At 41.2% G+C, this 13,502-nt stretch overlaps 1 protein-coding gene across 3 annotated transcripts; it reads right to left on the reverse strand.

Moving 5' to 3' along the window:
- Positions 1-609: 609 nt before the first annotated feature.
- tob1a (transducer of ERBB2, 1a) lies at positions 610-4,177 on the reverse strand. Of its 3 annotated transcripts, XM_068749615.1 has the most exons (3): positions 4,088-4,165; positions 3,941-4,007; positions 610-2,791 (listed from the first exon to the last, which is right to left on the reverse strand). In XM_068749615.1, the coding sequence occupies exon 3, from the start codon at positions 2,552-2,554 to the stop codon at positions 1,541-1,543; it is 1,014 nt and encodes a 337-aa protein (XP_068605716.1). In that variant the 5' UTR covers positions 2,555-2,791; positions 3,941-4,007; positions 4,088-4,165; the 3' UTR covers positions 610-1,540. The 3 variants fall into 3 exon arrangements, with proteins under 3 accessions (XP_068605716.1, XP_068605715.1, XP_068605717.1); XM_068749614.1 differs by having other exon boundaries at positions 3,941-4,177; XM_068749616.1 differs by lacking the exons at positions 3,941-4,007; positions 4,088-4,165 and adding an exon at positions 2,949-3,006.
- Between the last annotated feature and the right edge of the window lie 9,325 nt (positions 4,178-13,502).

Consider the following 13,502-nt stretch of genomic DNA (forward strand, 5'->3'; position numbering starts at 1 on the left):
TGCAACTTATGTTTATCATAAGAGGCAGCCGTGTTGAGGAATCTAAAACCACTAATGCACCTGTCAAATAACATTCGCAGATCATAACTGGCCATCTTGATGGTTCACAGTCCTTATATGTATGTATCTGTCTCCAAAAACACACATTGATAAGCTCACCTGCGTCACAAAACAACAAAAATGCCTTATTTTGAAACGCCTCATGGCATTCAAATGAAAATCGACGCACTAGTAGCCAAAGTTTGCATGACATTTTGTTTGTTTTACTGCTGCTGGCTGGGTGACGGCACTCCATAGAAGTAGACAAAATTACAATACGCCTCATGACATTACTTCATATTCAATGACTACAAATCAGACATGGGATCCATTCTAGGACCACTTATGTTTGAGACTCAAGTTGAATTTGAATAGATCGGAATTATTTGTTCACACAGAACTGAAAAAAAACGAAAGGAAATCTGGATCGCCCGATGTCAAAGTGTAAACCAATCAGCTCTCGTCTTCAAGCTATTTATGTCTATATACTATCTAAGGACTCATCACAGTGACAAACAGCTGAGCTAAAATAAACGTGGGTATAGGAGGAAAGGAAAAAACTGACAGGTATAATTATTATCAAGCTTTTTTAATACAAACTTAATAAACTATCAGTCCCTCTTGACATGTAAGACACTGAATCCAAATACTTTGTTATACCGTTTGCTTTATCAAGTATTGCACAATGTAGGTACAAAATTAATATACGATTACATTTTCTCCATAATATAGCAAAAATCTTGAAACTTTTAACAGAAAATACAACTCTTATGTTTTCCAAAAAAAGCAAATATTTTTAAATCCCACCACTACGGAATATTCTGTACACAAGCTTTAGAATAGTCAATGGGTTTTCTTTTAAAGATGGATTCATTTTACAATTCAATAAAAAAAAAGAAAAGAAAACATTAAGTTGCTGCAGCCATCACAGATCACTGGAGTAGTAAAAAGATATAAATGCAATACCATGTCGTAGAAACAATAGATACTCTGATATTTTACAAACTCTGTACTAAATTAAATTATACAATTAGAAAAAAGACCAGGAAATCCCACTTATTCTTGCCAATTTCTTGAAAAATTGGCGGTGTCCAGTTATGTTTAAATACTGAAAGAGGCCATGACTTGTGGTTGTATTTTTGTCCTTTTTTTGTATCTTATAACAGTCACATTTAAAAAAAAAAAGAAATTGTGCTTGGTTGGCAAAAGAAATAACAGCAATGCCTTTTTAAGTTTAGGAAACCAAGCTTGGACATCTTGCACTGAAGGTATTACTCAAGGGGGCAAAGACGATCACCCTCGGGTTCATGCTGTTAGACTTGTGACACAGATCTTTCATCTGACAAATTGCTTTTTTTTTATTATTCTCAACATTCTGTTCTTGTTTACACTTTTTTTTTTTTATTAAACTTTTTAAAAATGTGCATTTGTTTTTCTTCCGACACACTTTCTCTGGTCATTTCTGTCTGAAGTAATATCTTAAGTAGTACCTTCATGTGTACTAATTGGCCATAACTGGCTGGAATTGCTGGTTAGAATACTGCATGTTGTTCAAGCTGAAATTCAAGCCATCCATAACAGACTTGTCGTTAAGGCCGCCATAGGCCGCAAATATGTCAAAGGCATTGCTGTACTGCAACGGGCTGAGGCTGAGTGAGCTGTCCCCGGGGAAGACAGCACTCTGACTGCCCTGGCCCTGAAGGCTGGGGAACACAAACTCCTTGGCGTTGGGGGACAGGGCTGAGGGCTTCTGCTGCTGCACTCCGAGGCCCAACCCGTACAGAGAGTGCATGGACGTGGAGATGGCTTTCTGTTTCAGGAGATTGTTCACATTCAGGCCCAGGTTGGTGGGAGAGGAACGCGCCACCTTGTTCCCAGCACTATTTCCGCCGTTGCCGCCTCGTCCGTTGCTTTTCATCTTAGTGGAGCCAAACTTGGTGGCGGCGAAAGTGGCTGTTGTGAAGGTTAAAGGCTGTGAGGAGCGGGGCATGAAAGTGGGACTGACAGCTGCCGAGTGGCCAAAAGGAGGAGAGGGTGAGCTTGAGCCCGGAGAGGGGCCGTTCACGGGCTCAGTGATGGGCATGAAGACCTGTGCGTCGGGATTGAAACTGTTCTTGATCTCCTTATCCAGGTCAAGACTCACACTACTGGCTCCACTTTCATTACTGTCATCCACATACAAGACTTTGATGGGCCCCTTTTCACCGATCTGATAAGACACCTCAAAGGGGTCAATCCACACGCTGAGGTCCTGGGGAAGGTTGTTGCGGACGTCCTCGATGTCCAGCCCGCTCTCTTTGGCTGCCTTCTCCACCACAGGGTCCACCTTCTCCCCAACGTGGATGCATCTGAATCCTGAGCCCTTGTATGGCTTGTCTGGGTACCAGTGTCCCTCATATTTCTGCTTCAGCTGCCTCTCCAGCTCCTCGCCGAAAATATTGACCCGCCGCCTTGGCAGTTTGTTGTACAGGTACGAGATGATGAAGTTGAGAGCTACTTGGATTTCAAGCTGCATAGCGAACTGCTGTAGTTTATCAGGTGCGTTAGGCTTATGTGTGTCTGACCTTGAATGTGTCCACTGTTGTCTGCTTGATTTATCCGTGGTTGGCAGCACAGATGCTCTCCGAGTTGGATGGGGGGAAAGCAACCAGAACTTGGACAAAACAGGATAGAAATCAAAAGTGCTGCTTTGGTAAAAAAAAAAAAAAAATCAAAGAAATGATGTCCTCCCACAGGGTGTGATAATGTCCTTCTGCAAAAACAAAAGTATTTTTTTAAATCATTAATTCCTTAATATATGTATTTATTCTTAGGAAAAGGCAAATATGAGCATCATGCTATATATTCACAGCAGACAGGTCTGTTTGCTTTTAAGGGAAGTGCAGGTTAAATGTCATTAAATTATTTACCAGTGCACGTAGCAGTTTTTACAGCTGGGGGGGGGGGGGGGGCTCAGAAGTTCAGCAATGAGCACAACCAGAGCAAAAAAAATGATAAATTCACAGCAACCAGATCGGAGAGACCGTGACGCTGAATTTCTCCGGCATAGAATCGGGCACATATTGTAAGGTCAGCGTCAGAAAGTGAAACGGGAATCCAGTTACATAATCGGGCAGCCTCCAAACGGCGTGAGACAGGAAGACTAACGACGTCAGAGGAAAAGCCACACGGAAGATACCTGCCGGAGAAGATATCAAAAGGAATGGCTGATACGGGACGATCCAGATCAGGCAACGCGTCGGTCTCATATGCGTAAAGCACCAACGATTAGTCTTCCAACATTACGACACGCGATGTTCGATCATTTTAAGGACACGTTTTAATTAGAAAACATTAACTTGGATAAAATCGACACGTCAAAATCTGATTCAAAGATAGCTGCGTTATTATTACCCCCCCCCCCAAAAAAAACAAAACAGAAAACAGTAGCGATTAATTGAGTCGCGCAATGTATTTCAATTGCCTGCCGACATTGAAATAATTCATTAATCTATGAAGGAACACAATTCGCACAACGATGAATGTAATACAGGCTTTTGTAGTGTAAAATAGATCTTGTTGCGGCGTCACAGACTAGCAGCGCGTCGGTAAAAGGCTTACATCTTAATTACTTTCAGCGCGCACTGACGCTTTGGGATTCAAAATACGCCATATGTCACGAGAACATTTATAATTTCCCCAATTTAAAAGAACAGCGTGGTCATTTTTAAATCAGAAAGGAGCAAAAGCATACATTTAACACTTTTATTGCTCAGCGCGCCTGGACGCGCACGGACGCACCCCTCCCAACTCGGACTGACGCATCAAATCATCTTATGAATAGAGCTACAGTACGACAGTCATCTAAACAAATGCCATTAAATACACGAACACATAAGAAAAGCCAGATGGAAATACTTACTTTTTGTAAAAAAAAAAAAAAAAAAACACAAACACAAAGGTTCTCAGTAGTTCTGAAGTACCGATAGCTAGTGCAAATAGAAAAAAAGTATAAATACTTTCGTCACATACAATATCCTACCATAATTACAAAAAAGTATTCCGGTACATTTCAGAGGATTTCCGTTTGGTTCGACTCTTTTTTTTATTATTCTCTTTCGGCAGCCCTTCCGTGTCGCTCCCACCTCCACGGGAGTTTTGCAACTTCGTCCGCCTCGCGATCCAGTGTTGCCTTTATTTATAGATTTCCTCCGCCACGGGCACGAGGTAGGCGGTGATGCGGTTTCAGAGGTCAAAACAATACGAGCGAACGCGATTGGCTTACGAAGTGTCAGTCCCGCCCCCGGAGCGCGGAGCTAGTCGCGCGCTCATTGGCTGATCTTCACTGGCAAGCCGTGACGGTGGATTATGTGAAACGGGATAGACGCGTTTGATGTGCGGTTTGCGTCAGAGATAACCGAGGTCTGCGCTGACAGCAAAAGGCTAAATTACTTAATGATACGACAGAAAGGGCTTTATATAAAGTTTTTCAATTGTTTCAAACCAAATAGGATCACTGTTTCTTTTTAACAAAGTGAAAATGTCATATTGTTGGTCTTTTGCAGACTTTCACTTTACGAATAATTTAGACAAATAACTAAAGATCTATTTAACAAAATCGTGGCCACTGGTCAATCTACGATATCCGGACTAAACGAAGGACCGCTTCTCTTTTTTTATGACCGTGCTGCGTTCACGCAACATAGATCATCCATTAAAAGGGAGCTTTTATGTGTTAATCTCATTTACAGCTATACAACATCTTCATTTTATAATGCATCATACGACATTGCCTTCCGTGACCTTCCGTGGGAGTCCTGACGAAATGTATATCGCCTGAGAGGAGATTCCCTATAGCGGAGTGGGTGGTGCTGGATGTAAGAAAACACACGACGTGATTGGTTAAAAACGGGGCAGGAGCCCGACGCTGAATGGCGTTCCCGTATCTATGGCGTTGATGTGCGCTGCGCACGTCATTGCCCGACTGAACACGTGCTGTTGCCCAGATTTAAAGTGCACGAACGCATGAAAAAGGTGCATTTGCGTGATTTGAAGTTCTACAAATTCAGTGCAGATTTATATATTTGCAGGAAGAGTTCAAAAGGGAAACGTGCGTTTATATAAATAGGTCTTTTATATGGATTATCTTTAAGGTTTGAGGTTACGTAATATTTACCAAGCCATTTCTATTTATTACTAAATGAAATGGAAGGTTAGTATGAAAGCACAAGAGCTCTACTTATCAACCTGAGGATGAACAGAGTGTTCATGCAGGCTGCTGTTACAGAGCCACGTAAACGATCATGCTCAGCGACAGATGTGGGACAGAACATAATTGATCGGTTCGGCGATCACTGAGGAAAAAAAGGGTTTGTGAGGGAGGGAATCATTGCGATTTTATTTATGTGTCAGCCTTTTAGGGAGCAGGGACAGAGGTCACAGCAGTGTTTCAAATACAAATGTGTTATTTATGTTCATCCATATGTCTGCCCCCCCCCCCTTTCCAGTTCAGATGGAGAGCCTTTGACGTCACTGCTTGTTATTACTTAACACAACTTTTGCAGAGTGCCCTGAGCTCCTCGTAATAAACAGATGCTTTCTCTCTTTGAAGAGTAAATGAGGCAGAGGGGGGGGGGGGGTCACGCTACCAAGCTTGAGACTTTCAGTTTATTCTGACTTTTACTGCTACGGAGAAAAAAAAGAATCTTGTTTTCTCGCTGGAGCCTCATGATATTATCTAAGGAAATAGAATAACATGTTTGTTTCTTTTGTACTGCATCCACTAGATTACTGCATGAACTTGTTTTACTGAAATGAAGAAATATTTGCTTACATATATGTAAATACTGCATTATGAAATAAAAAATAGAAATATTTTAATTGGATTCATTTGAAAATACATGCATTTATGAATGATGGATGGATGGATGGTTGCTGCAGCTCTGCACGTCCACTTTGCTCTTAGACATCAGTACCAGTCTGCTCCTTCTCCATTCCTCAGGCATCATCTCACGCTCCAAGAGTTTGTGCAACAATCTGGTTAAAAACTTCAATGCCTCCACCAGTCAGTAATCCAGGCTACTCTTAATATTCCTCATGGCTGTTGTCACTTTCACGCGTGGTAGACCATTTTTATTTAGCCATTAACAGCTCTCTTCACATTGTGCCACATCTCTTTTTATACCTGTCTACTATCTTCAACCCTGTGGCTTTTCACCAACCTGTTCATTTTAATACTTTCCCGTGCTTCCCATACCATGTTTCCTTGTCTTCCTTCCTCTGCCAAAATGTCATGTCAAATACCTTCAGTCTTATTTTGCAGAAATTGTGCAACAGACGTTACTCTTCAAGACTTTTATGTGTTTGTGCAGTCACCCAGGCATCCAGCACCTCCTCCTCACTTACACCAAGTACCTGCCTCAACTTCTTCCTGAAGTTCACGCAATATTCTTCCTCCTTCCTTGGTTCACCCTCAGCTTCCTTCCTATTGGTCCCCCTGTTCTTGTCTCACTTCTTAAAATACATATTCACCACAGCCAGTTCCACCCTGTCTGCAAAATCTACCATATTGTATACGTCCCTGAGGTCATAGCTTCACCTATTCTCTATTCCCTTCAGCTACATGCCCCCCTGATGTTTGCTCCACCCACCGATCTTTCTTCCTTGCGGGATCTCAACCACTTCATCTAACTCACTCCAGAAATATTCTTTCATTTTCAATTTCTCATCCCATCAACACATTAAAACAGTTTGAATCCACCTTCACTGCTCCGTGGTCTTATTTCCCTTCTTCCACTTGGTCTCTTGTTCACACAGAATATTTAACTTTCTCCTCTTCATCATGTCAGCTAGCTCGCTCCCTTTTCTCCTTTATAATGCAAAGATTTAAAGTTCCTATACTCACCTCCAAAAACTCTACCTCCTTCCACTCTCATTCCCTCACCAGAAATATTATAAATCATTGATGACCCAGGCCCGGGACAATCCGGTGTGGGGTTCTGATGATTACACTGCATATTAGATGTGATCGATTGTAACCCCCCTTCATCTGGATTTTGTGGACGTGAACTTGCTTGTGGAGCCCTCGTAGCTTAATAAAGACGAGACATATGGCATTATGTTATAAAATAACATAATACCATATTTATAATATAAAATAACACATATTCATTTACTTTCAAAGAACAAAGTCAGCAAAATGGACAAACCTTGGCATCGGTAAAGCCTACAAAAAAAAATGCAGTTGCAGCAGCGTGGCGATTTATTGAGATTAGAGCTGACCCTGGAAAGACACGGGCAAGCAATTAGAATTCAAAAAAGAGAAGTATTACATAAATAGCAGGGGCCGTCTGTCAAGAGTTGTGCCTAAGATGGGGAGAAGGACAGTGCGAGATGACAGAGGAAAGAAAGAAAGTGAAAGAAAGAGAGAAAGAGGGATCATAACCCCACTCTTGTTTCGTAGAGGAATAAGGCTGCTCTGTATTCATGACTGGGGAGAAATACTATCCTCAATCTGTACGTTCAAATCCCCACACATTCATACATCGCTCTGCAGGTCATGTCAGGCACACATTCCCAGAATATGTAATCATTGCCCGCTGTGCTTACCGTACATGCACATCTGTTTCAAACGTGTGTGTGCATTATTGAGTGTGAACACATAAAAGTCTTGAAGAGTAATATCTGTTGCACAATTTCTGCAAAATAAGATATGGGCGGCATTTCAATCATTATATGAGGTCATAATGTACTCTCACATTGTTGTATACAAATTGAAGTAGTACCTGTAAAGTCATAAGGGTCAGTGTACTGTAGACACAACAAATAAACCGACCAGTGGCGCTTCTCTTTCCGGATTTGTGTCACGAATCAAATTGAAGTGTCTTTCCTCTTATTGCTGGCAATTCAGATTAATTAAGTGACAAAGAATCGAGACTGAGACCCAGAAAATGCTGCAACATCTGGTCAAGTTCCTTCTCCGTAACCTTTCAATGCCCTCAAACTTGCCTCACAAAATGCCTCCATCCATCAGACCCTTTGTTTTCTCCAATGATTTAAAGCTGCTGTCAAAGCCAAGCAGCACCCTTCAAAACACTCGTCTCTCCCTAAACGTCCCCTCTGCAGCTACTAACAGGAAGTGACCAGCTGCTGCTCTTCACACCTGATCGTTTGCTTCCATCGTTTAGAGCTGAAGGTGGTGCATGATGTAGTGCATCAGTTGCATTCACCCCTGATCCCACGTGAAATGTTTGTGGTGCAACTGCCTTCACCCCTCCCCCGGGTTAAGCGTGTCAGTAGGACAGCCGTGTTATGTATTTTTACTTTACACACACACACACACATATTCATAAATCACATTTTGATGTAATGGTGCCAAGGATAACAACTTTGCACAACAACTGGTGCTCTGGTGTGTGTGTGTGTGTGTGGGGGGGGGGGGGGGGGGTCGCTGGGAGCATGTGACTCATATCAGGATTTCTGTGGAATTAAAGGAAAGTCTCATGCATTTGATTTGAATGATGCCGCTCTAACATTGTTCAATCTGTTAACTTGATTGCTTGGAAAAGATGCACCCAATAATGCATCCCAGCATACACCAGGAACAGGCCAAAGAAACATCCCAGACAGCGCCTTTTGATCTGCGAGCGTGCGTGAGTGGTGCAGCTATTAACATATTATTATCGTATAATAGTGGTTTCAGGGTCTAAGGGTCGAGGGTGTTACTCTGGCCAGATTGTAAAGCCCTCAGAAGTAAATTCTTATTTGTGAATTTGAATTGAATTTGATTGAATTTGAGTAACTGACAGTTAAAGTGGATTTTAGTTTTTTGTTTCGTTTTAATTTTTCCTTAATGCTCCTTGAAATGTAATTAATTTAATATCCATTTAATAATTATTAATTAATTAACATCGGTTCATTAACAGTAATGCTAGCGTTCACACAAGTCTTTTATTGTCCTAACGATCCTGTCCTATTTATCTGCCCTTCAGAGTAATATCTTAATTAAATATGACTGAGCAGACTGGAATCGCCTTCTGCACAGCCACACCATTAGCAGTTAGTAGCACGTTGACGTAACACAGATCTGTCACAGCAGCTGTTCACAACAGAGACATGCAGAAGAAGGGGAGCAGCAGAAGCACAAAAAACTCAAAAGTCTTGATTGTCCTCAGCATCCAAAAGCCGTGAGAGCCACGTCTGCCTCTTAAATATCACAAAGTGCTGCCTTCTGCTCTCTTAAGACCGTTGTTGTCCCTCACCTCCGCACAAACAAAACTCTCATTGAGAATACACAAGCCTCGATGATGGCATGGTTGCCATGGAAACCTTTCTCATGCTCCCCCCCTCCATCATTTCTCTTTTGATCCTTTAAATCGCCTCAGAGCGAGAGTGACAGTCCATCTGTCAGTTACTCTTGTGCAAACATATAGGCTTGCATTGGGCAACACTAATATTGAGGAGTGGTACATGTTGTAATTTCCGGTGCACGATAAAATTAATATTCAAATCAAATATTATTATTTTTTTGTTAGGGAAACAAAGTGGATAGGGATTAGATGAACTCGGGTAGGTTGAGAGAGCTGCTGTCTGGTTTGCGTTTGTTGATTTATGAGGAAGGCATGAGGTCGGCGACATGACCCTCTGGGATTGATGAGGGAGATAGGCAGTGGCGATTGATCAGGGTTTGTGAACACTGCACAGTAAGAGAGACAGAGAGCATAAAGATAAAGCATAAAAACTATGAATAGGATGATACAGTCAGTCCACAGATAGCAATGCATTGAAAGACTGGCCAACTAGAAGCCTGGCTCCTCCGTCAGGTAAAATAAATCCACCTGACTAAATATATCCTCATCATTTAATCCATCCATAAACCAAGGTGTATATTAATCATTTTCAATCCTGCAGGGATTTTACATATATTTTTCCACTCTGTTCCACCCAAAGAGAACATGATCCTCTGTAAATGGGTTTAAGCTACTATTTTTTTTACACTTAGTGTTAATTAATGAGTGGTAGAAGTTAATTTGTTACAGAGGCAGGAATTATGTTTACACCTACTAGCAAACCTTATGCCAAACCGAAATAATCAGCTGCTCACTGCAAGGACAAATCTGACAGTTATCCATCTTCTCATATCTCCTCCACAAACAAAGTAGCATGCTTTCCAAAATGTAAATTAGGGCTTTATTTTGTACTTAATGGTTAAAAAATGAAAGAAGAAAAACATAAATTTAAAAGCTGATAACGACATCTAACCTCCAGTTCCTGTTTCAGCATACTGTATATTCATTTTTTTGTACAGCAGAGAAATGGAGATCACCAGCAGGATAATTGCATAATCTTTTTAAACTGATAATTTAATTGTAAAAAATCTTTATCAGCAAGCAAAAGCAACGAACAAACTTGAGTGGCCACTCAAAATTCCAATCGCTTTTTTTCAAATGTCTGCCAGCTTTCAAAATCTTGAATTCATTATTTTTGACATTTCTCAGGAATATTCTTTTATGTGGAATATTTACTGATTTACCATCATGCTTAATTCTGTTTATATTTTCACTTTCAAATGAATAAATTAACATATATTAGAATTGAATAGGGAATTTCACTAAATTTCCAGATAAAAATGTGTGAGTGTGTGTGTGTTTGTGTGTCCTGCTCTGCTGCTGATAGTGGGGACCTGCCGGCATTGATCACTTGGTTGTTATGTAAGGCCGCAGGTTTATTTTTAGAGCGTTATCAGAAAAAAAAAACACCCACTCTACCCACCCCAGTCGCCCCAGGCTTTTACCCAGTCACACACACACACATACGTGCACATGCACACACACACTATATGGTATATGGAGATGTGGTGTCATTTGGTATAATGGTTATATAAAACTAAGATCTCAACAATATTGAAAATCAAGCAGCACAACGAACTTTTATCATTCATTCGTGTATTTATTTGTATTTGCATATTGAATCCGAGGTCATGGTAGCTGCAGAGCAGTCATTCAGAGGTCAGGTCAGCGGCCATGATGAAATCCTCTTCCTGTGTTATCTAGCACTGACGTGCACTATTACCATTATTCCATTCAAACACATTAAGGGGAATCACAAAAAGGGAGTGGCACAAAGGAGAAATTAATAATCATGCAAACACGAGAGGGACGGAATCTGAACAAAGAGTAAGTGGTCAGCCAAAGTTCTTGTGAACAGAATATCAAAATATGTCATTTAGATAAAGCAAGTAGTTTAGAGAAACGCTCTGCCAACTCATACTTGCTGCAAAATGACGCCTTTGTATTAAGTGATGCTTGAATGATTTATACGAATACCCCCACATTATAAAGCTACTGATGAAAACAGTTTTGTTCAGTGCCCAAAACCGTCCTGACATTTCCTGATGCATGCTCAGTGGAATCAGCCATGCATAGCTCCCATTAGGCCCCATTCTGCTGCCTGTGTTACAGTCAGAGTGTCACAGCCTTTGATCAGCCCCCCCCCCCCCCCCCCCTCAAATGCCAGAACGAATGCCAGGATAGCCCCCTCTCTTACCACGCCACTCAATGGGCCATTTGTTTGAAGCTTTTGCTCTAGAAGTGAGGTTCTGTTGAATCAGCATTTCAAGTTCTTCTTTGTCCATAAACATGGATGGATGTGGAGGGATGATAGAGCGATGAAAAGTTACGAGCAAGGAAAGGAGTAGAGGAGAGGCCACTAGTGGGTGGATCCTTGTGAGTAATTAGCACATATGCAAACTGCAGAAAGCAAATCAGCAGCCATCGGGGTTGGAACAAGGAGCACAAGAGGAGGAGTCATTACGTGAGAGATTAGGATCGTGCTATGCTGCGATATCACAGCCAATGAAAACTAAAAGAGGCGGCACGGAGACAGGAGATGTGCAATAATGGTGGCCAGGCTTGTTTTTGGCCCAGAATCCCGCTGAAGTACGAGAATGTAGTCAGAATTAGAAGTCAGAGCTTCTCAACTTTTCTCAGGAGCGTAGGGAAGGGGAAACTGTTGGCAAACATTAACCTTGTTCTATTCTTGCTTTTCTGTGTCCTGTGTTCAAGCTGCTGGATCTTGTGCTGTATCCGGAACAACAGGGTTACCTTTCACCCACACAGCCCGTTTAATCATTCCGTGCTACACTGCAGAAACATTCTAGAACTATTTTCACCAAGTTTGCATGCCTCATCCAACACACGTGCACACACGCAGTCTGTGTACACAGACATCTGGATGCTCCAATACAAAAAAAACACATACTCTGCAATGAGAAAAATTCCAATCAAATGTGAAAAAAGAAAAGTTGTAAAATAACACATGCAACATGTTTGGTTTTAAATTTGGTTTTAATATATTATTTGAGCCTCGTGGAAAAATAACCAGCAACATGTTGAAATATTAAATCCATATGTGCAATTGTGTTTTTTTCCATGTCAATAGTTAATTTTTAGAAATGTCTGCAAATCCGTCTTGATGTTGGTCTTATTATTCTAGAGCATATATTCCAAACATTATCCACTACTCTAGGCTCGCCCCAAAAAATGCAGGATAAACAAACTGTAATTTGCTGCGTCAGTGTTTTATGGAATGTCAGGAGGTTATGTAAATGATTTTCCTTTTACACGCCACCACTGGTATGATGTGTAGATCTGCAAAGGCAATACGGCCTCAAGACTCTGATCATCCCTCATGCTGGAATATGAGAAGTCTGTCATGACGTGGCATCCTCGAGGACAACAGAGGGACGGAGGAATGTGGCTCGCCTCCAAACCTCCCATGGAAAAATACAGGAGCTGATACAATCAATACAAAACGGGGCCCGGAGCTACAAATATTAGCAGCTGCGCAGCTGTGAGGTGAAATCTGAGCATTGGAAATTAGAATAGGGACAACAACAAAAGTAGCATGAGTGATCTGACAGCACAATCTCACATTACTGACGAACCGGGGTTCCATTTACATCTTGACATCCACATGCAGTACAAGAGAGGATGTGATCCGCCGCTGAAATAAGACACTTGAATCTAATAATACTGGTTAAGATGAAATGGAATGTATGAAATGGAAAAAACACAGTAATAAACACGATGAAAACACCTAAATGTTTGTTTAGAAAGTGAACTTTAAAAGCATTCTACACGAACTGATGTTTTCACCTCCTCGGTTTTCTGTCCTTTCAGCGAACCATGATCCTCAGTTCTTCATGCTTCATGTATGCCATCATTTATTTACCAAGTCTGCGTCCTTTGAACTGTCCCTTATTAGGCTTTTATTGACACATCAAGTTTCCCATCTCAGCCAAGTGTGATAATGTTTTCGGGTAAATTTAAAATAAGTGGAAGGAAATGCTTACTATGATACCTAATCTGTATCGCCATAGAGACGGTTGTTTTGCATAAACAGATCGCTGCCAGCATATTGGAAATCAGTAATAATATCAATGAACTTTCTTAAAAAGCTGGATATAGCAAGTTCATCAGAGATGT

Source organism: Brachionichthys hirsutus, chromosome 16 (genome assembly GCF_040956055.1).
Source record: "Brachionichthys hirsutus isolate HB-005 chromosome 16, CSIRO-AGI_Bhir_v1, whole genome shotgun sequence".
Classification (NCBI taxonomy): Eukaryota; Metazoa; Chordata; class Actinopteri; order Lophiiformes; family Brachionichthyidae; genus Brachionichthys; species Brachionichthys hirsutus.